Here is an 11,679-nt window from a genome sequence, read left to right on the forward strand (position 1 = left end):
TAGATAGATAGATAGATAGATAGATAGATAGATAGATAGATAGATAGATAGATATGGATTTTTTTTTGTTGTTGGACATGGCCAAAGTGAGAATTTAATTTGCTTGACTATGGCTATTTGTTGCAAGCGTTTTTGTTTTTTTTCTTCTTTCCCCAAATAGGAAGATTGATGGGAAGGAGAAAAATTAGGTTTTTGTTCATTAAATATTTTTTTAATTTAACTTTCAAATGTAAAGTGCTTAATAAATTTTAATGTACTATGCAAATGATAACTATTATTGGTGGTGGTGAAATTATTATTATTTCCTCCTATATATCCACCACAGAAGTGAGGTCTAATGTTTGACGTCTGATACTGCACTTTCCACTGTCCCTGTAAAAGCAAAATTGAGGGACCCTTCAGTGTTTTACTTTGCTTCATGGCCAAAGAATCTATCACCTAGCCTATAGGTGCTGACCCTTTCTGTGGTTAGTGAGGGTGGTCCTCCCAAAGCATACATTGTCTGATGCCAGAGGATCAGTGTGTGCCACTGGCATAGACTTCAAGAACTCAGGGTGACCAACATATCATAAGAAAGCATACACACAGGACTTTCCAGAAGGGCAGCCTTTATACCCTAATATCCTAATAAAGAATCATAGAATTTGAGAGTAGAAAAGTACCTTAGAGATCATCAAGTCTATTCTCCTTTGCATATATAAGAAAACTATGACTCAGAGGGATAAGTTGATTTGCTCAAAGTCAAGCAGCCTGTTAGTAGCATGGGGTGCTTCATGAAATCTGTTGTTTTACCAACATGGTCTCTTAGAAAAAAAACTTTTCCTTTCTGTGAGTGGCCTACAGATGAGCTGGTTGTAGAACTTTCTGTATCATTTATTCATCCTTGGAATCTTGGAAGGAATGGAAGAATCACAATTCAAATGTGGCTGTACTATTTACTTTACTTCATGAAACACCTAGGAACCATTCCTATTTCTTTAGATTTCTAATGGACATTATCTGGGAGAGCAGGAGCATGGTGTCATGGTGGACTGCTGGACCTGGAGGCAGGAAGACTGGGAGTTGAATTCCACTTCAGACACTCACTAGTTGTGCAAGTCACTAAACCCTCTGGGCTTCAGTTTCCTCATCAGTACCGTGAGGGGATTAGATTTAATAACTTCTAAGGTCCCTTCCAGCTCAAAACCGACAATCCTATCAATTCTGGACACAGTGAACCCAGAATAAAAACTGTATCTATCTGGTTAGACACATTAGAAGTACAGAGCAAATCTCAAAAATACATTACAGAGGGGGCAGAAATAAGTTATATGGCTAGAAAATAAAGTCTAAAATACTTTACTTGAAACCTTTGAAACTGAGCAGCTATTTACTGTGGACCACATGTGTCTCAAACCTTTGATGGTGAAGGGAAAACCTAACCTGAGGGAATTTTGCTGTGAAAGATTTGGAAAAAGAGATCACCCTTTCTGCACAAATATATAATTTCTCCCTAACCGAGATCCATGCTCCACAGTTGCCAGAAATGGCATAATATTGAATTCTAGAATCTCAATGCACCCTCCCTGCTGCAACTGCTTTGGAGTTCACCCAGACCTCTGTCTGATCTGTTCTGTTCTAAACTTTTCGTGTATTGGTGTTTTGTTTTGGGGATGAGGGCAAGGGATACTTCTTTCCATTTTAGTCTGAGTTCATTCTGGTGCTTGAGTTGGGGCATGGAAGGAGAACTATTTTTCTTTTTGTGTCTGATTTCACTTCCCCCTTCTGAGGGATGTAAACCAGAGTGCCCATCTTGTCCTTCCACTTCCTTCTTTCTACTTTTCTCACCTTACCCACCCTTTCTCCCCTTTATTTCTTGAATCCTTTCCTTTACTCTCTCCACATCCCCAATACCAATGTCAGGGATGTGATTAGGTTTGGGGACTGGAGAGAAATCTTTCCCTTTTACCTCCTGTCCTCTCCCTTCTTCCTTCTTGCAAGCTCCAAGTTATTTTCTCTGGTTTTCAAATATTACTATTCCATGCTTTGGGGAAGGAAGTGGATATATCAAAAGTGGGAGAAGTTTATTTTCTGTGGAAGCAATTTATGCCTTTTGGAAATGGCACAGGCTTGATTTAACATTTAAAGACATTTTTGGTGACACTGAATTAATAGGTATAATTGAAAAGAAATGTACTGCTTTCTCTGATTTCCAAAGAAAAGAAAGACACATTGATTTAATACATCACTAAATTATCCTATTGGGCATTCTGCAACCCTCAATTTTTTTTGGCATATGCAACTTTAATCAAACAAACAAAAAAAAAGGAAAAATCCCATATGTACATTAAATGAAAAATTTTGAAGTGTAGACAAAAGTAAAGTTTAACGGAGGGAGTCCAGCCACTTTTATGTATAGCTCAAGTTCCAAAAATACCATCTTATGGGTCTGTACAAAAGGGTTTATACATAAAGTCTGTACGTGAACCTTCATTTTTAAATAGCCACCAGAATCATGAAAAGTAATAGAATTATCCCAATGCCTCACTATTCAACTTAATGATAGAAAACTATTTCCATCAGTTCTGAACAAAATCTAGTTTTCCATAAATATACTGTACCATGTTTTCGAAAACTAATCTCAGAACTTTGTTTCCTCTTTTTCATGCATAAATAACATTTACTTATTCATTTCCTGAAACTGGAAAATACATACCTCAGTGAATATGTTTCTGTTTGAAAGAAACATTAGCATAATTTAAATGTGTGTGATCAGCATTCTTCATTACTAACTTCACCATCAGCTGTGTGCCTCAGATTTAACTATTCAGCTTGTTAGAACAAGGTTATATTTACTTATTTGTAAGTGTGAAATTTGGATTTTCTTGCTCTTGTATACTGGTTATGTAAGGTCTTAATCACACAGTTCTTCATTCACAACATATTGAAGCATTGAACCCAAGGCTATTGAAGGAATGATTATAGATGGGTAATTGTCATCCTGAAGAATAATTTTAAAATAGTATCTCTCTGGGTGAACTCGGAGCCCAATATTGGTTCAGATTTCTATTAGTGATTTGAATGGTAGAATAGAGAGCATACTCTTAAAGTCTTCAGATAAGAGACAAATGAACAAGAAGTTAGGAGAGAATACAAAAATTTCAAATACATTTCAATACAAATAATTCAAAATAAAATTCAATACAAAAAGTCAAACTGAATAAAGTCCATTTAGAACAAGGCACGTGAGGAACAAAAGGTAAAAAGAATATTCTCCTTTGACAGAAAAGGATTCAAGGATCATAGTAGATTACAATATGGATGCATTAGCATGAAATACTATGACTTACAAAGCAAGCCCATTCTTGGGATAGCCTAAATAAATTATTATTATATACATATAAAAATATGTTAATCATAATGAATCAGTTGATCAATCAACAGGCATTATTTATCAAGTGCCTACTATGCACTAGATACTGTGCTAAGCACTAGAGACACAAAGACAAAACAGTTTTGTCATCAAGGAGTTTACAATCTAGTCAGGCTAAACAACATGCTCATAGATAGGTACATACAAAATAGATACAAAAATACAAGATTTTTTTTGGAGGGAGTTGGGTGGAAGACACTGTAAGTTAAGGGAATCAGGAGTAGAAGTACTCTATGTAGAAGGTGGAACTTGTTCTCAGCCTTGAGGTTAACTAGGAATTCTGTGAGATGTAGGGAAGAGGACATGCATTCCAAGCATGGAGGACAGCCATTGCAAAGGTATACAGATTGGATATGGAATGCTGTATATGAGAAACAGTAAGAAGTCCAATTTGGCTGGACAATAATGTATATAGTGATAAGGATGGAAAGGCAAGTAGGACCAGATCCTGAAGGGCTTTAAATGACAAACAGAGGAGTTTATATTTGATCCTAGAGGTAAAAAGAAGCCACTGGAATTTGTTGAATAGGTGAAAAACTCAGACCTGTGCTTTAAGAAAATTGTTTTGGTAATTATATAGAAGATGAATTGCAGAGGGGAAAGATGTGGCATGACAACTAATTAGGAGGCTTTTAAAATAGTCAAGGGAAGATCTTATGAAGGCCTGAACTAGAGTGGAAGCTTGTATGAATAGAGACAAGGGAAAAGAAGTGAAAGTTGTGGTGGAGGTAGAAATGAAAAGATTTTGCAATTGATTAGATATATAGAGTGAGTGAAAGTGAAGCATTACAATACTGGTTGACTGGAAGGATAGTGGTCTTCTTGACCACCACAGGGAAATTTGAAAGAGGAGTGGGTTAGGGGTGGGAGTGGGAGATGGGAATCAATATGTTCTGTTTCAGACACATTGAGTTTATGATGCCTCTGGGACAGCCATTCAAATTTCTAAAAGGCAGTTGGTAATATAAGACTAGTGCTCTGGAAAGAGACTAAAGCTGGGTATGTAGATCTAGAAGCCATCAGTTTATGGATGATAATTAAATCAGTGTGAACTGATGAGGTGACTAAGAGACAGCATGAAGAGAAAAGGACTAAGAATAGAGCCTTAGGGTACGCCCACAGTTAAGAGGTGTGATGTGGATGATGGTCCAGCAAAGGAGACTGAGAAGGAGCAGTCAGATAATTGCAGGAGACCCAAGAGAGAGTTGAGTCACAAAAACCCAGACAGGAGAGAATATCCACATGGAGAGGGTGATTAATAGTGTCAAATGCTGCAGAGGTCAAATAGGATGAGAATTGAGAAAAGGCTTTCAGATTTAACAGTTAAAAGAACATCATTAATTTTGGAAAGAGCAATTTTAGTTGAGTGATATTAAAATCCAGATAACAAAGGACTGAGTAAGAGAAGAAATATAATGAACTCAGCTATCTTCTTCTCAGAGATTGGCTGAGAAAGAGAGAAGACATTTAGGACTCCAGCCTGAGGGAATCATAGGGGTAGTGAAAATTTTTTTAAACATTGAGCATAAGTCAAATCTTACAATTCTACAAGATGTTAATACCTCAGAGGAGATCCAGGATATTTTGGAGTCATTATTCTGCCATCATGAAAAATAGAAAATAAGAAATAACTTGCATAATCTGACTGTTAAATGAATTAAAATTAAAACAGAAAGGTGGTTCCCACAATAGAAAGATTGACCATAGAGATCTATACCAACTGGAGTGTTAAGAGTATGGAGTGCTACACAAGTGGGCGTTGCTCATATAGGTTCTAAAAAACAGCCTTGCCTAGTGTCAACAAATTTCATCACGAAAACATGATGCAGTAATCCAAGGAACACAGACTCGTGGGAACATAGAAAAATGACATTGCAAAACTTTGAAACTAACTTAATCCAAAAATTTCTCTTTCTTTTTTGACCAATATTCTCTTGAAGGCTATCAACTGACTTTCCTTTCTTTTCTGTCTGGGGAAGGAAGATGACAGTTGATGGTGATACACAAAATTTTTTTACCTTTCCACCCATTTAAATTACTCTGACTCCTTAGGGCAAATCATTTGACCCCTAGAAAATATTGCTGCTGTGTTTAACTTAAAATGAATTAATACTTTATTGGAAGTTACATCTTCCAAGCTAACCACTTATTTGGTCTGTCTGAAACATTATTTAAAATTTTTATGGATGCCTTCCTTCCAAGGAAGGAACACATTTCATTCATACTATCTTACAAATAAGAATGAACCCCAAATCCAAGCCTCAACATGACCTAAAATGCTTCCAGGGAAAGTTGCTATAAGAATATTAGCTGTTCCCATATGGTAAAGGGAGGAGTGGGGATCAGGAATTGAAGAAGGATTTCATTCCATCTAGTTTTCTTATCAAGGTCTTGCATGATTTATTTAAGAGATTAGTAGAAGGAATGAAATTTTTAAAAATGTAACCAGTGAACACTGAACCTAATGACATCATGCTTTTCTCTCTTCCCCCCCCCCCTTTTTAACTCCTTATCTTGGAAGTATTGACATGAAGCTGAAAGAAAAACTGTAGCTGGTGGGGGTTTGCAGGAGAAGATGATCCCTGAATTGAAGCCCTTCTAAAACATACGTACCTAGAAGAGAAGAGATGACTGATGACTCACTTTGCACTACCTGGTGCCATTGGAAACTTCAGGGTGGAGGTGGGGGGAAGCAGTGGTGAATTTTTTTCATTTAACCATAGTTTTATGTAATTGTGTGTGTGTCCAATTAAGTTATTATCCTGTGATCATGAACCTCATGTACTCTTTAGTTAAACCCTCCCAAGAAAGCAGAGAGTTCTGTTTGTATGCATTGCTGACTGTAATATCTCTCACCTCCATCACTACCCTCAACCTCTTAGATAAGCCAGACAGGAATATTAAGAGATAAGGCACTTTAATTCCACAGATTACTTCTTTTCCTTCATAAGCATTTTACATGAAGACAGTTTCATGTCTTCCTGTGTTATACTTACCCTATCTACAAAGCTTTCCCTACTCACATTGGTCCATAGGTCACAATACAGGGTGTGGAACCTTGATCCTTGAACTACATAGCTCAACAATTAGTGAGCATCCCTTAAAGTAACTTCCCAGAAAGAAATTCTTGCTTGAACCCAAACCAATTTTGTTTTTTATTTGTCTCATCTGACAGCTTTATTTTTCTTAATATATGGTCTTTTAAAAAACTGTTTATCACACAGTACCTAAGGAGGCATCCTAAGGCTAGGGAAGGTGAAATGCAACATGTGTATGGTTTCATGGGTACTGTGATACCTTTAGTCCTTCAGTCTGGACTCTCAGCTTAGTATGGGTCCTGTTATCTGAAAATATTAACAGCATACAACAGCAAACACAAAATAAGTGAACCACTCATAAAAACAAATCTGCTGTAAGATTCTATCCTTTGACTATAGGCTTACAATGTGCTCTTATTTATAAAAAATAATTCCTTCTCATTTTATCGATATGCACCATTTTACACAGCAACTTTATTTTTAATTTGTGTTTGAATTTTAATTTAAATATCATGCACATTTTTGCTTTGTTCATTTGTATTTAAGTATGTATTTACCCAATAGAATACATAAGTAAACACACCTAAATTTATTTTCTGTTTTTATAAATGATATAAATCCCTTTTATACCATTTGAGAGTAAAATGCATAGTCTTTTGAAAAAAAGATGGCAAACCACTGACCACAAAAATGTTTGTCTGGCAGTATTTGTTTACATGGCCAAAATGGAGGCTGTTCTTAAAAAACCTTTAATGGACAACATTTGATGCTAATCTCACTTTTTTTCTATATATGTGTTCTTAACTTCCAATACTACCTATCATCTGTGGGCTAGAATGAATGAGAGTCATGGAAATAAAGAGTTTCCACTCCGTACTGCTGTACGGATTCCAGTTTTATGCCATGGAATGATGGTTCTTTACCTTTTCTGGGAGAGACTTTTAGAATCTTAAATACTCAAGTGGATCTATGGTCTCATCAATTTGGAAGTTCTCCTCCCCACCCCCAACCCTCACCATAATGATGCCCATCACAGTGCCTCTGTGGCTGCCCATCCTGGACAACTTTTGTCCAGGTCCTCCCATAAGTTTACTATAGGGTTCCTCCCAACCTTTGGATATCAAATTGAATTTAACAGCCTCCTCTTTGCAACTTTTATTCCTAACTTCTCTTTTCTCTATAATCAGCAGACTTTTCCTTTCTTTTATCTCCAGACTTTTCTGTCTTTTCCCATTCCCTAGCCAAGACCTGTCAGTCCTGGTCCCTTTTAATTGACAAATGTGCCTGTGATTAAATCATTTCTTCCAAATACTTTAGATTCCATGCCCAACCCTACCTCACACTTCCAAAAATTCCTGCCCTAGGGAGCACTGGCCATCCCAGGCTATTGTATTTCACTTCTGGAAACCAGGTACAGTTCTGGGGAGATAAGCTTGAAGACACATATAAATTGGTAGAAGGCAGAGGTCATTTCCAACTAGAGAATAGGCTGAAATCTCACCATTGGACATGGCTTTTGATTCATCCTGCTGATTTATTTGAAATAGCCCTGGTAATCCACAGTTGTAGGCTTTATCTTCACTGACTCTACCTTGGATATCTTTACAAGTCAGTGGCTTTCCTTGGGCTTCTCCATTGTTTGCATGCCAATTCTGATATTTAGTTCTTTGCTTTTATATTCCACTAAAAAAGATAGACAATTAAATTAATTCTGCTTTCTGAAAGAAAGGTACTGTGCAAATTCAATTCAAAAAATCCAAGGAGCTGAAAATAATACCTAAATATATAGATATCTATACTGACCTTCACATTCTGATCAGTTTTGCTCTCTGGTTGACTTTTGGAAACTGCCTAGCACTTTACCTGTGAGTCAGTGGTTAGAAGAATGGAAGATTTGGGGGGACATTATTGCCTTCAAATGATGCTGTTCCCCACAAAACACTTCCCTTAAATGAACAAGTGGAAATGTTCATGGCCTAGGCACTCAGACAGTGAGAAACTTTGTTTGAAGGCGACAGCTGGGTGTGGGGGGAAATCCTGAAGCTCCTATTGAAGCCATATGATGTTTAAAAACAGGTTTGACAATAAGACCTACCTTAAAGCTTATTAGAAAGTCTGCTCGTAAGTGTCATCTTTAAGATATCTTAAATATTCAACTATGGTAATATGTTTGCAGTTATATCAATGCCTCTCAGTAGCTGATTCACATAGAAACACTTAGAATTGCACAAATTAATCTTTTATATACAAATGGGTTTTTCTACTATGTATCAGTTTGCTCAGAATAAAGTATATCTAAACTATTAGATTTTGATTTGGTAAAATCTCTATCTACATGTAACAATGATGCCTAAATTGTATAGACTAACCAATACAGAAATATGTAATAACATTGTATGTATGGCCTCTCTATAATTCTGAAATAAAAGCTATAATCTCAGATATCATTGTATTTCCTCTTTAGCCCTATAATGATTTTTATGCAAATTCAGTATGTGTCAGGCAGTCAATAAGCATTTATTAATCCCCTGCTATGTGCCAGTCACTGTGCTAAGTGCTGAGAATACATAGAAAAACAAAAAAATAACAGTCCATGTCCCCAAGAAGTTCATAGTCTAATGGGGGAGAGAACACACAAAAAATTATATATAAACAGTGTGTGTGTGACACACACAAACACACACACAGTAAATTGGAGATGATCAACAGCAGGAAGGCAGCAGAATTTAGGGGCATTAGAAAAGGCTTCTTGCAGAAGGTGGTCTTTAGCTGAGACTTGGAGGAAGTCAAAAAAGCCAGGAAGCTGAGATGAGGATGGAGAAAATTCCAGCCATGGGCGACAATCAGGGAAGGCGCTCTGAGTCTAGAGATGGAATGTCTTGTGTGAGGAACAGCCATTGCTTATAGTATTTCTATTTATTCCTTAACAGTTGCCCAGTTCAAACTTCTGATCCTATTACCCCAAGTTACCCTCTTTGGTTCAGGATTTGATTAAATTCAATATATATTTATTATGCACCTACCATGCAAGAAAGTCCACCAGGGCTGGGGATAAACAGACAAAAATAAACACTCCTTGCCCTCGGGGAACTTACATTCAACTATAATGTTTAAAATACTGTTTTTCTGAGTTACCTACCCTCTGTGTTAGCAATTCCCAAAGCTCTAATTGTTTGCTATCCTCCCCTTGCCCAAGTATACTTTCTCATACGTGCTCTGGTAAAGTACTGCATGGCATTCATTGAAAGAAAATTAGTTTTTAATACCTCCTTTCCACCCCTTTCTCTTAAATAATTAAAGTCAACCTGAGGAATTGCAAAATCAGGGTTATGAATCACTGCTGTAGCACCTTCTCTTTTCCCAATAGGTGCCTTGATATTAAGTGTGTATCTCCTGCCCTAATACTTACTGAGTTAAGTCCATGTGGTCTGCCAAAATTTGACATATCCATTCATTTTCAGTATTTATGAATTCTTGTAGATGTTCCATGATATACAGACATGTAGTATGTAGATATTGTGCTGGTCTGAGAGGAGGAAAAAGAGGTGGGTCATTATGGATGATGGAAAGGAGGGAATAATTTTCCATAGTAGACACTAGCTTTCATTCAGGTTGCTCTAATAAGTAACTTGAAGCCATGGAAGCTAGTCTTGGAAAAAGTGTTCCAGGTCATAATGAATCCCTAAGGGATCATTTTCTTTTGCATTTATTCTTGTACTTACTCATTTTAGCTGAGGTTGAATGTATTAGTTTGGTATTGCTTGCCAGGAATAAGTAAGAGACTCCACCCTGAATTGCCTCACCCTGTGTAACTGTTCAGCTAATGTTTTATGACTACACTGATGCAAAAGTATGGGTTTTTAATAGGATAGGGAGGCTACCCTGTGAGCACAATTTTCCTAAAGAGGACCAGTGTCTATAGCTCTGATACTCCATGAATAGTTATAGCATATTCATTAATGTGATTTTTTTTAGCAAAATTTTCATTCAAAAGGAAGACATAGAACTATTTTGACTTAAAATGTGAATGGATTAGATTCTTCAGTATAATGGAAGAAAATTACAAAATGAATATACAAACAAAAACTAATAATTTGATAATTATAAGAAATATAGTTTTTAATTAACCAATTATCAGCATTTATTAAGTGCCCGCTCTGTACCAGACACTGAGTTAGATACTTGGGATACAAATTCAAAGAATGAAAAAAGTTTATATTCTAATGGAAGATATTAAAAGTACATAACTATATGTATATATGAGTATTTGTGTACATATACATATATACATATATATGACATAGCATACATATAAAGTGAATAAATACAAATGTATACAAAGTGGCAAAATATGTGATAGTTTGGGAAGGGAGACACTAACGGTTGGGATCAGGAAAGCCTTCATTCAAAAGATGGTGCTTGAATTCCATCTTAAAAGAAGATAAAGGCTCTATGAGATAGAGATAAGGAAGAAGTGCACTCTGGGCACGTGGGATGGTCAGCACAAAGGAAAAGAGATGTGAGATGGAATGTCACCTGAAATAGTATGAGGGGTGGAGGCAAGATGGCAGAGTAAAAGCAGTGACTTGCTTGAGCTCTCCCCCAAACCCCTCCAAATACCTAAAGAAATAGCATAAAAGAAGATCAGGTAGGCTAGAAAGCAGAGAGCAGTGGGGCGAGGGGGTATGATCAATGAGACTGGAAAGAGAGTTCAGAGCCAGGTTATAAAGCATTTAAAAAACTAAATATAAGAGTGTATATTCTATTATGGAGGCAATGAGAAGTAAATAGAGTTCATCGAGTAGAGTAATGGCATGGTCAGATCAGCACTTAAGGAAAATTATTTTGGAAACAATTTGTAGGACAGACTGGGATAGTGAGAGACAAGTCAAGGAGACCAGTTAGAAGGCTGGTGCAGTAATCTAGGCAAGAGATAATGATGGGTTAGTACCAAGGTGGTAGATATGTGAGTAGAAAGAAGGACTGAGATGTGAGAAATATTGAAGATATCAAAATGGCAAGATTTGGCAACTGATTGGATATGTGGGATGAGAGAGCAGAGTCAAGAATGTGAATCTGTGAGACTAGAAACATCGTGGTACCTTAGAAAGAAATAGAAAAGTTTGGAAATAGGGAGTATTTGGGGATAAAGATGAGTTCATTTCAGACTTATTGAATTTGATGTGTGTGTGTGTGTGTGTGTGTGTGTGTGTGTGTGTGTGTGTGTGT

The 11,679-nt window shown here is 36.7% G+C and overlaps 1 protein-coding gene and 1 long non-coding RNA gene across 5 annotated transcripts in view; one reads left to right on the forward strand and one right to left on the reverse strand.

Moving 5' to 3' along the window:
• The window catches only part of LOC114025649 (protein prune homolog 2-like), a 226,028-nt gene extending 217,138 nt beyond the window's left edge, over positions 1-8,890 (forward strand). For all 3 annotated transcript variants that reach the window (XM_027839125.1, XM_027839126.1, XM_027839128.1), the window contains one exon: positions 5,934-8,890. In XM_027839125.1, coding sequence (XP_027694926.1) covers positions 5,934-5,964 — 31 coding nt within the window. In that variant the 3' untranslated portion in view covers positions 5,965-8,890. The remainder of the gene's footprint in view (positions 1-5,933) is intronic.
• A 246-nt stretch (positions 8,891-9,136) lies between these two features.
• Positions 9,137-11,679, reverse strand: part of LOC114025651 — a 72,725-nt gene continuing 70,182 nt past the window's right edge. For both annotated transcript variants that reach the window (XR_003567055.1, XR_003567054.1), the window contains exons 6-7: positions 9,860-9,976; positions 9,137-9,313 (exon numbers count right to left, since the gene is read on the reverse strand). This is a non-coding gene — a long non-coding RNA (uncharacterized LOC114025651). The remainder of the gene's footprint in view (positions 9,314-9,859; positions 9,977-11,679) is intronic.

This window comes from Vombatus ursinus, unplaced genomic scaffold (assembly GCF_900497805.2).
Source record: "Vombatus ursinus unplaced genomic scaffold, bare-nosed wombat genome assembly UNPS02014832.1, whole genome shotgun sequence".
Taxonomy (NCBI): Eukaryota; Metazoa; Chordata; class Mammalia; order Diprotodontia; family Vombatidae; genus Vombatus; species Vombatus ursinus.